General features: G+C 40.9%; 1 protein-coding gene across 2 annotated transcripts in view; it reads right to left on the bottom strand.

Moving 5' to 3' along the window:
- The window catches only part of TMEM168 (transmembrane protein 168), a 36,999-nt gene extending 20,886 nt beyond the window's left edge, over positions 1 to 16,113 (bottom strand). Inside the window, exons 1-2 of one of the 2 annotated variants that reach the window (XM_006882647.1) lie at positions 16,072 to 16,113; positions 9,086 to 10,338 (exon numbers count right to left, since the gene is read on the bottom strand). In XM_006882647.1, coding sequence (XP_006882709.1) covers positions 9,086 to 10,213 — 1,128 coding nt within the window. In that variant the 5' untranslated portion in view covers positions 10,214 to 10,338; positions 16,072 to 16,113. The remainder of the gene's footprint in view (positions 1 to 9,085; positions 10,339 to 16,071) is intronic. The other variant, XM_006882648.1, reaches the window with a different exon arrangement.
- Positions 16,114 to 16,811: the final 698 nt, after the last annotated feature.

A 16,811-nucleotide genomic window follows, 5' to 3' on the forward strand; every position in this document is an offset into this window, starting at 1 on the left:
CTGACATACTTTGGGCATGTTGCAAGGAGGGACTGGTCCTTGGAGAGGGACATCATGTTTGGGAGAGTGGAGGGACTGAGCAGGAGAGGAAGACCCTCGATGAGATGGCTCGATTCTGTGAATGGAGTGGTGGAAATCAATGTGTTTGAGACAGCGAGGTTGGCACAAGATAGAACAGCATTTAGGGCTCTTGTACACAGGGTTGCTATGAGTCATAAATGACTCGATAGCACGTAACAACAACAATAATCAGTAAACTTCTTTATATAAGGTATTTGGTTTTATTTTATATATAAGTTTTTAAAACCTGGAAAACCAGTTGGAGGACAAAGAAATATGTTTTTTTCATGGAAAAAACAATACTCAAATCATTTTCAACTGGAATTTTAAAGTGAGGAGGAAGTAGTTAAAATATTGTCACAGATGTGATAAATATCAAATGAAAAGATTCTCTTATACATTAAACAATCAATGCTGTGCTTCCATACAGACTTTAGTAAGAGAAACAAAATAAAAACTTACAAAATAAATAAAACTTGTAAGTTTGAGCAGATTTGAAAAGTCACTGTTTCTATGGCATGTGAAATAATATATCTGATTTTGCAATCCTGCTAGAAATTACTCTGGTGCGTGTGTGTGTGTCTCCCCTTTTTTGGATGTTAGGATGACCCTGTAATGCGTGTCACATCCTGGGCCTGCCATTAGTTCCCCCATAGAGGAAATCAACTGGATGACGTTTTTTTCTAGTTTGGACCATAAGGGCTTCTATAAAAAGTTGCATTAAACCCCAAGAAATCTTGCAAATGAGTATAGCTAACAATGAACAACATATAAAATCTCATGTGAAAGATTTTAGAATCTCAACATCAGATATAATCATAGAATATGTTTCCTTGGGTAGCTGGCCAATTTCCCCCCTTTTAGTCTTCTGTGAATTAATCAGTTACCATAATTTCAGAGAAGTCTATAGCTGAGCAAATAAAAAGTAAACCAAATGCTCTGGTACTGTGCAACTCTTTCTTAGTGCCTTATTTAAGGGAAAAGTAAAAACGAGGAAAGAAAAGAACACATTCAAACTATATTGAATGAATATAATACAAATTGCAGGAAACAGCAGATGTAATAGTGCAGTTTAAAGTTGGAATGAGATTATCAACAAAACCCAACAGAAGTTAATGGTAAAATTCCAGGGTGTTTTGTTTTTTTTCCTAAGTGTAAATGACGTGGAATGATATGACTGACTCATTGTGAAAATGTTACTCAGTTCAGTGAAACACAAACACAAAACTCTAAAACTATCCATATGGGCTTTGGCAATGATCCCATTCAAATGAGGACAAAGATTTTTAAAAAATATGATGTTAAGCCCCAAAACATAAAGTTCATAAGGAGACAAATTGAGGCCAAGCTTAGAAGGCCTACTCTATGGCATAAAGGGACTGACAAAAACAGCCAGAAATGCAATCTGGAAGGGATAAAATTGATGAATGAGACCTTCTAAATATTAAATCACTGTATGCATCAAAAACTTTTTCCAATAGGGTGAAAATAAAACCTACCAACTGGGAAAAACCATTTGGCAATACCATCTCAGACAAGTGTCTCATAACAAAAGGTTACAGAATACTACTGGGCATTGGGAAAGCCTGCTGTCAGGGACATCTCCAGAGCACTGAAGAGCAACGATGTCAGTCTGGAGACTAACGTGCTCCTGATCCAGGCTATGGTCTTCCCAAATGCTTGCAAACTTAATAAGGTAAAAAGTTCAGAAAATTTAACAATGACTAGGAATGATAGAAGGAAAATTGATGCCTTTGAGCTGTGGTGCTGGAGAATACTGACTATACCATGGACTGATAGGAAAACAGGTTGATCCTTGAGAGTGTTAAACCAGGCTGCTCCTTGGAGACAAGGATTCTGAAATTCCCCTGACAAACTTCGGGCATGTCACAAGAAGGGAACAGTCCTTGGAGAGGGCCATCATTCTTGGGAGGGTGGAGGGACAGCGCAAGGGAAGAAAACCCTTGATGAGATGGACTGATGGGGGTAGATGTGTCAGTGACAATAACATTGGCACAGGATAGAGCAGGGTTCAGAGATGTTGTACATACAGTCAGTATGACTCACAATGACTCGATGGCACATAACAACAACTGGGCCTACAAAAGGAAACCACTGATAACCCAATTACAAAATGCGAAAAAGACATTGAAAGACTTGTCACAGAGGAAGACATTTGGATGGCTAAGAGACACATGAAGAAATGCTCAAAATCACTGGCAGTAAGAGATGCAAATTGAAACCACAATGAGACACGATCTCACCCCAGCAGGAATAGTAAAGTTTAGCAGGCCAACAAGCAATAAGGTTGGAGAGGATGTGGAAAGTTGGAAACTCTTACACACTGTTAGTGGGATTGTAAAACAGTACAAAAACTCTGGAAGGCAGTTTGGGATTTCCTCAAAAAACTGAACGTAGAAACTCTGTATGACCCAGCTATCTTACTACTAGGAATATACCCCAAGGAAATTAGAACTGAGATACAAGCAGAGATTTGTACACCAATGTTCAAAGCAGCATTATTCACCATTGCAACAATGTGGAAACAACCCAATTGTCCAACCACAACCGAATGGATTGAGAAATTGTGGTATATTCACACAACTGGAGCACTCAAGAGCAACAATTTTGAAAACTACAATGTAACTTGAGAGATACAGGAGAATGTTACGCTGAGTGAACTAAGTCTCATAATGAAAAGTGCTGCATATGATCATTATTGTAAAAATAGAAGTGTAATTAGAATCCAAGAGGGGAAAAGGAAGGAGCAGGGGCATGAGGATGAGTAGGAGTGAGGTCACGGGGTTGCACAATTTGGTGGGTAGATGGAGGAGTTAAAAGAAAAAGGGAAAGATCTGGTGGAGACCTGAAAAGACAGGATAATGGTGGACACAGTCTAATAATGATTAATTTTATAAAACATAATGGGAATGATTGTATGAAACACAATGTTAATAAAGAATATAAGGACTGTAGCCTTCAATATGGATTGAAGCTCAACATCAAGAAGACAAAAATTCTCACCACTGGGCCAACTGTCAACACCATGATAGATGGAGAAGAGACTGAGGTTGTTAGCAATTACAGCTTGCTCAGTTCCACAATCAACACTCTTAACACCATAAGTCAGGAAATCAAAAGACCAACTGCATTGGGAAAATCTGCTGTCATGGACCTCTCTGGAGTGCTGAAGAGCAAAAATGTCAGTCTAGATACAAAGGTGTGCCTAACCCAGGCCATAGTCTTCTCAATTATGTGTTAAGCTTCAGAGAGCTGGAAAATGACTAAGGATGACAGAAAAAGAATCGATGCCTTCCAGTTGTGGTTCAGGAAAAGAGTTTTGAAAATACAATTGAATGCCAAGAGAATAAATAGGTCTGTCTTGGAGAGGGTGAAACCAAGTCTCTCCTTGGAGGCTAAAATTTTGAAACTCCACCTCACTTACTTTAGGCACGTGGCCAGGAGAGATCAGTCCTTTATCTTTGAAACAAAACAAAACAAAACACAAAACCAGAGTTGAAAGTCTTCTAGTTCTTGATTTCAAAACTTACTAATGTTACCAAAATCAAGATAGTGTGGTATCTAACTATTGGTCCCTGTCTGGAGCAAAGAAGAATGATGGAAATAAAGAAACATGAAAGCAATTCGTTGAAAGGATTAGCTAACCACTCAAACCCAAGTCTCCAAGACCTTGAAACTACAAGACCCAGCTACCACAGCTAATTGTCTGGGACAGGGTCACAACAAGTCTTGGGTGGAATGAGAGAAAAAAAGTGTAATGAAATTCAAAACAGTCATTTAGACTGAGTTTTCTGGTCTGATAGAGACTCATGGAACCCTAAGATTAAGGCCCTTCAGCACTCTTTAGGCCTGGAACTGAACTCATCCTAGCGGCTCAACCTTCCACCAAACAACAAACCTATGAGGTGATGAATAACAGGAGATACATAGTCAGCCATATGACATCAAAAGGGCAGTATCAGAACAGATAACACAATTCAGATGAGTTATCTGAGAGGAAAGAGGGATTAATGAAATGGTAATCACAGGGAGAAAGTGAGCAGAATGATGTGACATTGTAGATAAAATAACCGTTAGAAAACAATGTATGAATTACTGAATGGAAAACCAATTTGTTCTATAGACCTTTGCCCAAATCATAATAAAAGGCTTTAAAAAAAAAAAAAGAAAGAAAGAAAATAGCATTTTTTTTTTAAAAAAGGAAATAATGGAAAAATCAATGGGAGCAAAAACACAGGCAGTGAGAAGAGCGCTGTTACACAGTGAGGATTCCAATCAATGCCATGAAAGAACATGTCTCTAAATTGCTGAATGGAAAAGCCTAACTTGCTCTGCAAAAGTTTCACCAAAATATAATAAAAAGTTAAAATCAGTGGAGCAAAACAGAGAACTCAGAAGTTATTTAACTGATTTTTTACAAAGATGTCAAGGATTTCTTTTGGGGCGAGGATAATCTTTTCAACAAATGGTGCTACAATCACACGTTCATATGCAAAAACCAAAACAAATTCACTTAGGTGCTTTTCTCATACAACACACAAACTGGATCACACAACTAAGTAAAAGAATGAAAATGTGGCTGATGGATAAGCAAGTGTATTTTAAGTATGATGCAAGCACAATCCATAAAAGAAAAGCTGATAAATTAGACTTCATAAAACTTAAAACGTCCATACTTTGAAAGCCATCATTAAGAGTATTACAAGTAAGTTACCAACTCAAAGACAGCATTTCCAGATCACATATTTGATAATTCAGTTTCCAGAATATGATATAAACTTAAAACTCACCGACAACCCAAATTCTTAAATGGGCAAAAGATTTTGATAGTTTGACAATAAAAATACACAAATAGCTAATTCTTATACTTTAAACAATTTTCAACATCATTAGGCATTTTTGTTAGGTACTATAAAGTTAACTGTGACTCACAGCAACTCTAAGAACATTAGATCAGACCTGAACCATGCCTAGCCCGTGCTGTCCTCAGGATCTCTGTGCTGCTCAAACCCAATGTGGTAATCACAGTGTCAATCCATCTTGTTGAAGGTCTTCCTCTCTCTCTCTGACTCTCTACCATTCCCAGTATTCAATCTCCCTCCAAGAACTGGTTCTTCCTGAAAATATGCCCAGAGTGAGTGAGACCAAGTCTCACCATCACTGCCTCTAACAGTACTCTGTACGCATTTCCCTCAAGATATTATCTGTCTCTCATTAAGTATTGTTATGTGTCATCAAATTGACTGCGTCTCTTAGCAACCCTATACACAACTGCTCTAAACCCTGACCTATCCTTAGTCAATGCAACTGTCTCCAACACACCTGCACCTATTCCCCTAGTCATTGTATCAATCCATCTCATTTAGGGCCTTCCTCTTCTGCATTCCTCCCCACCCTTTCAAGCTTGATGTCCCTCTCCAAGAACTGGTCCCTCTTGACAACATGCCCAAAGTATGTGAGCCAGAACTTCAAAATCTTTGCCTCTAGGGAACAAACTAGTATCACCTTCTCCAGGACAGACCTGTTTGTCCTCTTGTCATTCCATGGTATGTTCAATACTCTTCTCCAGCACAACTCAAAGGAATCAATTCTTCCATCATCATTATTTACCGTCCAGCTCTCTGAGGCACAGCAAAAACCATGGCCTGTGTCAGGCATACCTTAGTCTCTGGACTGACATCTTTGCACTTTAGCACTATGGAGAGGTCCCTGACAGCAGACTTTCCTAATCCAATTCATCTTTTGATTTTCTCGCTATTGGTTCCAAGGATGTTGATTGTAGGACTGAGCAAACTAAAACTATTAACAACCTCAATCTCTTCTCCATCCATTACGTGCTGCCAATCGGCCCGGTGGTGAGAATCTTTGTCTTCTGGATGTTGAGCTTCAATCCATATTGAAGACTGTAGTCCTTGATCTTCTGCAGCAAGTGCTTCAGGTCCTCCTCAGTTTCAGTAAGCAAGGCTGTGTCATCTGCATAACTCAAGTTGTTGATGAGTCTTCTTACAATTCTGATGCCACATTCCTCCTCATAGAGACCAGCCTCCCAAATGGTCTGTTCCACATATAGATTGAAAAGGTATGGAGACAGGATACATCCCTGACATACTCTTTTCCTGATTTTGAACCATGTAGTGTTTCCTTGCAGTGTTCTGACGACTGCCTCTTGGTTTAAGTATAGGTTTCACAAGAGCACAATCAGGTGTTTTGGGATTTCCATTCTTCTCAAGGTGAGCCACAATATGTTGTGATCCACATAGTTAAATGCCAAAACATAGTCCGTGAAACACGGATGTCCATTGTTCTGTTACTCTCTGCTTTCAAACAAGATCCATTTGACACTGGCAATGATGTTGGTGGGACCAGAGTGGGAGGATGGGACTGTGGCACCCATGACAGAGGGGGAGCCAACACTGAATCTGTTAGCTGGGTAATGGAGAAAAGATCTTTCATCTGCCTTTTTGGGTAGAATGCTTGTCTATCAGATATTACTTTAAAGTATGACAGACTAAAATGAAGGACTTGTCATCTACTTCTGAAATAACAGGCCTTCAAAAACCCTATGCACAATCACAATAGAGCACACTTAAGATTTGACTAGCAGATATGGTACTAAAAAGGCCTCGTATCCGGAAACACAAAGAAGAGGAACAGTTCTAAGCAGACATTATTACCAGAATGTGGAACGTGAAGGTATGAATGTAAAAAAATTAGACATTGTTAAGGAAGAAATAGAACACCAAATATTGATATACTGGGCATTGGAGAACTTAGATAGATTGGCTTGGGGCAGATAATCATTAAGTATTAGAGATATGAATATTAAAACAACGAGCTGATTGTTCACACTAAATTAAGGGGCTTTCTCACACTAATCAATTTTAGGAAAGAATAGAATGGAAGGTGAGGAGTTAGAAATTAATTTCCTTAAAACTACAGAGATTGGCATAACCTTTGGGAAGCATCTGTGTGCCTCACCAGTGGTAAGCACACTTTATCTGAAGACCACTGGCATAACAGAAGGAAACTTGGTCACACAGTGGTTAAAGCACTCAACTGCTAATCACAAAGTCAGTAGTTTACTAGTATACTAGTCACTCCTCAGGAGAAAGATGTGGCAGTCAGGTTCTGGGAAGATTCTGCAGCTTTAGAAACCCTGCAGGGCAGTTCTACTCTATAGGGATACTGAGAGTTGGAACTGACTCAATCAAGGGTTTGACTTGGGGTTTTGGCCAAAAGAAGTAACAAGAACTTGGTGACTTAGAAAGTATTTAACAAGATTTGGCAGCCTAGCAAGAAGTCACACATAAAGAAGGTGACTTGGAAGAGAAATAAATAGTTCGGTCTACAAATGGAATGGAGCTAATAAGAAAGGAGAGGAAGGAGAACTCTTGATAAGAGTTTATGACATCACCCTCATTATCATTCTCATAGTCTCTAGCATTGGTAAGAAGACAAAAGCTAGGAAGAAAGCCTCAGGGACAGCCAAGACATTTTCACCATTTAGTTAACTCTCATATAGGCTCTCAGTACCAGCCCTAAAATGACTAAAAAAGCACCATAGCTAGGCAAGTCTCCACACCTCCCTTTATAAACATTTACATCTAGAAATCATCTGCAGCAACAAACACGCAAAGCAAAGATTGCATCAGAGCTGACCACCCCAGCCTGATGTACTCAAATGACAGCCTTTGTCACAGTGTGATCACAACTGTTTATTTACGTACCTGATCTCTCACTAGAGACTGGACCTTCTTTTTTTTTTGGGGGGGGGGGAAGGACCTTCTTTAAAGCCAGATACATTCAATTTTTTATTCATCTTTGGATTCTTAGCATCTAATACAGAGCCTGGCGTATTGTGTTGTTATATGTCATCAAGTCACATTATTAAAAGGGAAAACAGTTTGTTAACCTATGGCTGCGACCTATAATTTTACAGTTCTAACTCACCTAAATAGATCTTTTCTGACATACTGTAGACAAGAAATTATTGTAAAAATGGGGTTTTTTTCTTTCTTAGAAGAGTTTCTAATCTGTAATTAAAACCCTTCTATAAAGAGTTCAGTGTCATAATGTGTTAAGGGTTTCACAGCTCACCTAAGGTCAGAGGTTCAAATTCCACCAGCTGCTCCTCTTACAAAGATTTACAGCCTAAGACCCCGATGGCGGCTCACTATGCATCAGAATTTATTCAAAAGTACTGGATTTTGGTGTTTTGTTTGCTTATATGACACATGATACTGCCATGAATAGACCCAATTGGTTTTTATTATAACACATCTAATGAGCACATGGCCAGGAGAAGACCAGTCCTTAGAGAAGGACATTATGCTTGGAAGAATAGAGGGACAGCACAGGAGGAGGAAGAGCCTAGATAAGATGGACTGACTCAGTGACTGGGGTAATGGGGATAGGTGTGTTGGAGACAGTGAGACTGGCTCAGGATAGAGCAGGTTTCAGAGCTGTTGTATATAGGGTCCCTTTGAGTTGCAGGTGATTGGATGGCATATAACAACAATCTACCTATTTAATTTTCAGAGAAATATCTACATTGAAGACGTGTGTTACTGTGGGGAGACCACCGGACTAGACAGAAACTAGGCAACTTAGTTCTGGGTAGTTCTAGTGGTTCTAGGTATGTCTTGTCTTGTTTTAACTTAAGTTTCCTGTCAGTAAACGGAAAAGGCTTAGAGTTCAGCCTCTAAGTGCCTTGGGATGTTAATATTCCATGGACCTTTGATGTAGATGGGTAAACAATCAGGAAGTGGAGATATGCCACGTGGGGAGTATTCTTATCATTTTAGTGCCACTTTATTAAAGATGAAAAAAACTAATTATTCCATCAGGATTTATTTAGTGCTTCAATTTTATAGTCATAAATAAATATAAAAAAGAAACTTTAGAAATCAGAAACTTGAACTTACAATACTAATAATTCAACTCTTAAAGTTGACACTTTATCACATAGTATATGAGTAACAAAAAACACAAAGGATAAGCTTACCTGCCAGGACACTGCTCCCAGAATCGCTGTTGCAAGAAGGCTGAAGAAAACTAACTGCTCAGAAATTAAGCAAAAATGACGCATCCCTTTAGATGCCATGATTCGATCAAGGCTGTTGTTATCTGCTCTGTGGGTAAAATATACTTTATGGCAGTCATTTAATTTGGTATGGAATCCCCAAAGAGTTAAAAGAAAAATAATATGGCAAATCATCCAGAAAATCCCAAAAATGGAAAAGCCTGGTATTACAAAATACCATAGATGAGTGTCTCTCAATTTAAATGCAGAAAGAATAAAAAATATAAGCTCAATCATTCCAATGAAAACCACTGAAAATCTTCTGCAGATTCTTCCACGGTATAAAAAGGGTTTCCACCTTTCAGTTACTGAAAGTCCACTGAAATAGATGTCAAGGAAGGGATCTGTTATTAGGCAAATGAAAAAACATGCAAAAGCAATTGGATTTTTTGGAGTTTCCAAAGAGGAGAAAAACAACAAGGTTCCAAAAATAACTAAGTTTGGAAGAGCTAGGAAAGACTTCATTCTCAGGTCAATAATCAGCATGGCCAAAGCGACAACAAGTAAGATGACACTCAGGGACTTTTCCACCAACATAGTTGTGCTAGCAATGGCAAATCCAGTAAGTTCCAGAAATTCAACCGTCGTCAGTAAAGTGGGTCGATGACGGATATAGCCAGAAATTCTCTCCACCAAAGCACATAATATCCTTAACACTATGGAAGTCAAAAGCAAGTATTTGGTTGACTCTTCTTTTACATCATCTTTAAAAGATGTATTATCAAGGAAACACAGGAGGCCAAGCAAGAATCCAAACCAAAGATTGGAGAGACTTAAACTTGCTGCTTCCATTGAAAAATAGTAATAGAGGATGCTGGCAATTCCAAGAACAAAAAGGCCAAGGATGAAAATGACCAAAATTAAGGAATTTGCTGTTTTTTCCCATCTTACATAAAGACCTAGGCATATAGCAACCAGTAAATTGATCCTGGCTAAATAGCCAAGGTAGCGCACTGAAGAATGCATGTTGACTTCTTTATTTACTTCTTCCAGTCTTGTCATTGCTAAATAGAGACAATGACTAAAGCAGTAACGCAGTGATTTACACATGTAATCTGGCGATCTGGGTTGCCCCCCAACGTTACAAAAATCAACTGCTTGTCTTTCATCCAGCCAATTCAAAGAATCCACAACTCTTCAACATTTTTTCACGTTGAATTTTTGTTTATAATGATCTGGAAAACAAAAAGAAAACGTAATTTAGTATAAAGTATATTTTATGTAATTTACCTTTCATGTGCTTCTTTCTTATACACAACAATGACAAAGTAAAAAAAATAAAATTTCTTTGGGTTGGCAGGACAACTTCTTACCACTAACCCATCAGAGCTCCCTAAACTCTATGTAGACTATACTTTCAGGGATCATTTCTATAGTTCCTCCATTCAAATATTTACATTAAGTAACACAACACAATAGTGGTCAAACAATGCTTCAACCATCTATGCAATAAATCTTCAGAAATTTATAGAACTTTTTCTAAGACATTTTTGGCTTGTGGTAACAATGAATAGCCAAGGTAAATTCAGCTAGATAAAAATTAAAAACAAAACAAAACACAACAAACAACCCACATAAGTTTTAATCAGTTTGTTTATACTTAATTTTTTTAGCAAGATAGACAATTCCCTCCCATGTGATTCACAGCCTGGGAAACACACTGGAGAACCAGTTATGATTCAGTTCAGACTTGACAGCACTAAGTCTGGGTTGCTTTGCTTTGGTGCACTTTTTCTGGTTGTTACTATTTTGATTTTTTTAGAGAAGGATGCCTTAACCCTAAATTAGCCATTGACCTATATAGGAGAATGTCACCGGATTAACTTTTGGGTCACTGAGAGGTTCCAAGTATCATTACTAATTCTACTTCTACATGCTGTACTTACTAGAAGAACACAACTATTAGACTTAGATATTGGATTTTCCTAATAGTCCTCAACTGCATTTTCATCCAGTCTTTTCTTTTTCAAAACACCACACTCTGCTTAAAAATGTGTCCTTCTTTGCTATAGTTATCTTTTCTTTTCCTTAAGTGTAAGAAATTGATAATCTGGAAAGTACTGGTTTGGTTTTCTTTTTAACATCACTCATGAGTGACCATTCAACAAATATGCTGGAATTTCACGTTCTCAAAGGGCTGCTGGTACAACTTCAGTTCAGACTACAGAACACTCCAAATTCATGAACAAGTCTGTGTTTCCATGGTCAGCATTCTCTCTTTGCTACAGAAACCTCTTTAAATTCTTCTCTTACTGAATTCCTCCAACAGGAATTCACTTGCATTTCTACTACTGTAAACCCACCTCTATGAACTACTTCCTGATATAAGAATGTCCCTTCCGTTTATAATGGAAAATCTTTCAGCCATATCTCTTTCCCTTCTGCCTCCTCCAGAATCACTCCCTACTCCAGCTCTTATCCATCAGCGCTTAAACACTTATAAATCGTTTTTTAAAATGACCTAAAACAGACCAAAAAAAAACCAAAACCAAAACCAAACCAACCCAGATACAAATCCAACAACCCAACACTTCCTCAAATCCATCTCCTCTTCCAAATTCAATCTTCTGTTCTCTTTTCTACAGTATCTGGTTGCTTTGTTTCTCACCCATTCACTTCTCAAACCACTAAACAAAGGTTCTCACTAAACAACACCAAACTGCTCTGTCAAGAATAAATAACTACACCAGTAAACCTGCCCTGGGAAGGGCACAAGTGGGCACCAAAAAAAAAAAAAGAATAGGGGAGCTCTGGTGGCCTAGTGGAAAGAAGCTGCAACTACAATCCCAGAGGTACATGGTTCGAATCCACCAGATGCTCTGCCAGGGAAGGAGGGGCAATCTCCTCCTGTACCAGTCAGATCTGATTTGACGGTACACGCACACACACACAAAAAATAATAAAATAAAAAAATTTTAAAAAAAGAATAAATAACTGTACACTCTTTATTAAATCCAAAGGGCACTTTTTAATGTTTCCTGCTCATTTTTTAAATACCAACCACCAGTACTGCTAACTCCTTCTACCTTCCAAACCCTTCTTTCTCTTGGGTATCAAACACCAGTCTTGAGATTCTCTTTAACTCATTGGTCTTTCCTTCTCAGTTACCTTGCAAGCTCTCAATTTTCAATCCACCTTTAAATGTTTACTTATAAATTAAGGTTCTTCTCTTGCTAAACACATTCTCTGAGCAACAGCATCTATTTCTATATTCAATTAATATCCCCCTACCTATCTCTAGTAGCTTAGTGCTAAGAAATAGTGCTGACAACCCAAAGGCATGCAGTTCAAATCCACCAGCAGCTCCCTGAGAGAAAGATGGCCAGTTTCCTCTCGTGCAATTAAGTGCTTCTGCAAACCTGCTGGAGGGTCCGCTAGGAGTCAATTCTAACTCAGTGGTACATATGACATTTCTTCTCCTTTCTTGTTTATACACATTTATAATCTACTTAACAGAAATAAAGATAACAACTCTTCTGCACTTCATAGAGGCAAAAATCTGTAAACAAATACATCTAAATGTGCAAATGATTTATATAAAAAAATAAATGCAGCCACCCTCTACTGGGCCAAGAATAATTTGGAAAGGCGAGCTCTGGTGGCCTAGTGGCAAAAAGCTGCACTGCAATCCCAGAAGTAAGAGGTTTGACTCCACCAGATGCTCTCTGCTGGAGAAGGAGAGACAATCTCCTCCTGTACCAGTCAGATCTGACTTGACAGTACACACACACAAAAATAATAAAAATTATATATAATAATTTGGAAAATAATAATTTCTTAATGGTTCATTTACAAGTCTTTACCCACTCTGAACTATTTAAGTCAAGTAATACGAATCAGACTAAAAGCACTGAATCATTTTCAACTGGTCTGACATTACTTACAATTCTCTAATGGGAAATTACACCAGAGACAGATCAGAAGTGTTTATATACAGTCAGAGGTATCACTCGCCATAACAGGGAAAGTTAATAATAGCCATACAACTTCATGCACTATTCAAATCCTCTTCGTTGTCACTTTCTGCATTCCATCTTCATCATATCCTGTCCATTTTACTTCCTACATACCTCTTCAATGTTTCTACTTCTCTCCATCCCCAAGGTCACCCATCCCAGTTTTGGCCACCATCTCAAACTTGAATGTCTCCCTGTATCTGCTCTTGTCCTTCCTTAACAAGGGCTCTGTCAAACCAAATTCTTCACATCACTGCTATGTAAACCCCTCCAATGGTTTCCCTTCGCCCTGCGTGATAAGATCTAAACTCTTTAATATGCTTTATGAAGCCCTTCACTTTGGACCTAAGTCTTACTCCTCATCTCTTATTATTCTTCCTCTCATGGGTTGTATTCCCACCTGATCCCTTATTATCAAGTCTTCCAATCATAGCAATCCTTAGGGTTTCCTTGGGCTGTAAAACTTTATGCAAAAAGACTACCCATCTTTTTCCATCAGAGAAGCTGGTGGATTCAAAATTCTGAGCTTTCAATTTACAATAATATCCCACCAGAGCTCCAACCCTCTCTCCCTCACTGCCAGTAAGCTGGAATTGACTCACAGCTGACACTCCATTGAGTTTCCAAGGCTTTATATCACAAAGGAGATTGCCCCTACTTTGATTCTGGAGCCCCAGTGGATTTGCACCACCAGAGAGGTATAGCCTTTGGGTTGTTGCTGTTGTAGTTGATTGTCTTAGAGTCGATCACGACTCATAGCAATCTTATGAAAAAAGGCCTAAAGCCTTTCTATAACTATCGGCATTTATCAAAGTTCACAGAGTATCTGGAGGCTTGTTGTTTAGGAAGTGGATGCCACTCCTGCTTTGGGGGTAGCAGCACTATAATCTGCAGACTAATCTACTAGAACTTTCTACAACTCAAAACTACAAAAATAGCATTTCCTTTCCAGCTACACTGTTTTTGCCTCACCCAATCTCACCCCAGTTTTTGCACCAGGATTTATTCCTACTCTTCAGCTGAAATCATTGTCTTAGGGAGGTTTTCTCTGTCCCACTTATGACTTCTACACTCTCTTTAGAGCTCTGGCGGGTTAGTGGTAAGGAGTTACACTGCCAACCCAAACGCATGTAGTTCAAATCCACCAGCAAAAAGATGGGCAATCTCCTTCCGAGCTGCTTACAACCTCTGAAAACCCAATGGGGAATCAGCTCTGCGTCATGAGTCAGTTGCCACTTGAAGGCACATAACAACAACGATGACATACTACTTCTATGGAGAGCTGATGGCTTAGTTCATAGCAAGTAAAGCTGCTAACCAAACCAATGGATGTGTGTCTCAGTGATCGGAGCTTTCTAATCGTCCAAAGAAAAAGATGACTATCTTCTCATTTGATTTACAGCCTTAAAAACCTGATGTGGGTAGGGAGTGTCACTATGTGCTGGAAGTGACTGGACAACATTGAGTTCAAGGGTTTCTAAGTACGTTCTTTTTTTTTTTTTTTAGTTCCGGTAGTACAATCCATGGCCCTGCTAACCAAAAGGTCCCATGCACCTCGGAGCAATTACCAGCTGGTACAAAAGAGAAGTGGAGCAGTGTTCTCAGTTAAGATTTACAGAGGGTCACGAAGTCCACATCTACTTGATGGAGTCAGTTCCTTTGCAATAACCAAATACTCATTATCATGTATTTAATGGCTGCATTCCCCAGGAGATGAGGTCTCTGAGGTTCTGTCTTCCTAATACCTTGAAGAAAGTCTGGTGGCTTAGTGGCAAGAAGCTGTGCTGCAATACCAAAGTCAAGCACTTAGAATCCACCAGCTGCTCCAACAAACAGGAGAAGGAGGGACATTCTCCTTCCGTGCAATTACTTGCCTCTAAAAACCTGCTGAAGGGTGGGTTCTGACTCCATGGTACACAACAAGAATTCAGAAATAATTGTATTTTAAAACAATTGCTAGAAATTGTTCTGAATGATGAGGATAAAGAACTCTCTGACATCCCAAGTTGATGAGCATTAAAGCCAAAGGAGATTTCACATGCAAGCAGTACTCCAACTTCCTTTGTTGAAAATGTCACCCCAATTCCTCCAAACCAGGGAATTCTCAGGCCAAGCCCAACCTCTCTGGGGAGTGGCTCACTACACTAGGGAATCAGGAAATGATCCAAGACACCTAGTCCTTTCAGCCCAAAACTATTTCTGTCCCACCCACAAAGGGAAAGTGCAAAAAATGAAAGGGGCTGAAAGGTCAAGTTAAAGAGGGAGAGAATTTAAGGGCTTTCGGTTCTGTCTGAATTCAAGGTAATAACTTTTGGAGTGGATCTATGAAAAGTACAAAGTTTCCAACGTTCAGTCTCTCAAGCTCCTGGGAGGGCAGCAGTTTTCTTCCTCTTCCACCTCCTTCTAGGAGCATAAAACGTAAGATGTGGAAGCTGGGGGTGACATGGTGCTGGGAGTGTGACATAAGAGCTGGGGGTCTAACAGGGAAGCTGGGGGTCTAACAGGGAAGCTGGGGGTCTGACATGGAAGCTGGGGGTCTGACGTGAGAGCTGGGGGTCTGACATGGGAGCTGGGGGTCTGACATGGGAGCTGGGGGTCTGAAGTGGGAGCTGGGGGTCTGATGTGGGAGCTGGGGGTCTGACGTGAAGCAGCTGGGGGTCTGAAGTGGGAGCTGGGGGTCTAACAGGGAAGCTGGGAGTCTGACGTGGGAGCTGGGGGTCTGACATGAAGCTGGTGGGGGTCTGACGTGCGAGCTGGGGATCTGACATGGAAGCTGGTGGTCCTTGGCCATCCCTGTACCACAGAAGAAGTGACCAGCTCAGAGGGGAAGCACTGGGCTGCAGGGTGCTCCGGCCTCCACCCCCACCAAGGCCCTGGGGGCAGGACCCCCACCTCGCACGGGCCTGCCTGAGCCCCACTCTCGCCACCCGGCCATTCACTTCACCCCCGTACCTGACTCGGCCGCGGCCACCAACGCCTTCTCAACGCTCGGAGCCTTGACCAGCTCTGTCAACGGGGGCCCTCGGGGCCGAGCCGGCACGCCGAGCGGGAATCGGCGACCCGAGGCCGCGAGCACTCGCGCAGGCCGGCCCCGTGGAAACTTTCTCCGTTACCGCCCCGCCTCGGCCGCCATGTTCCCGCCGGAGCCGGGGTACGGAGCGCCGCCCGGACCAAACTACGCAGCGCAGCGCGCTTCCGGCTGGCCCGCCCTGGCCCCGCCCACCCGCCACCGGGCTGCGAACCTGGGGATCCCGCCGGGCGTGGGTGTAACCGGGCCAACCCGAGCCCACTGGCTGCGTCCGAACCTTCGCGGACCCTGAGACCTGGAGCCACCGGGTGCGGAGAGCCGGAGCAGGAAGACCTGCAAGGACCAGGCTGGCCAGACACTTCAAGCATCCAGACCACCTCCTTGGGCTGGACCGAAACTGGGACAGAATGGGCGGGGCTGCCACAAGTGGACTGTAAATACTGCGGGAGGCTGGGCTGCTCGCGATGCATAGCTCAGTGTGCACGCGCCTTCCGAGGCCCACGTGCCTCAGTCGCCTCATTGTGGCCCAGTCTGCCTTTCTTATGCAGTCGCCACTGTAATCCACTTCACTCCATTGTGGCTGACTTGGAACAGACTCAGAGTTGGCCCTCCAGCAGGTTTCCAAGGCCAGCAATCTCAAAGGAGATTATTTCAGCTGGATTCG

Source organism: Elephantulus edwardii, unplaced genomic scaffold, assembly GCF_000299155.1.
Source record: "Elephantulus edwardii isolate Elephantulus edwardi_28Jun2011 unplaced genomic scaffold, EleEdw1.0 scaffold00022, whole genome shotgun sequence".
In the NCBI taxonomy this organism is placed as follows: Eukaryota; Metazoa; Chordata; class Mammalia; order Macroscelidea; family Macroscelididae; genus Elephantulus; species Elephantulus edwardii.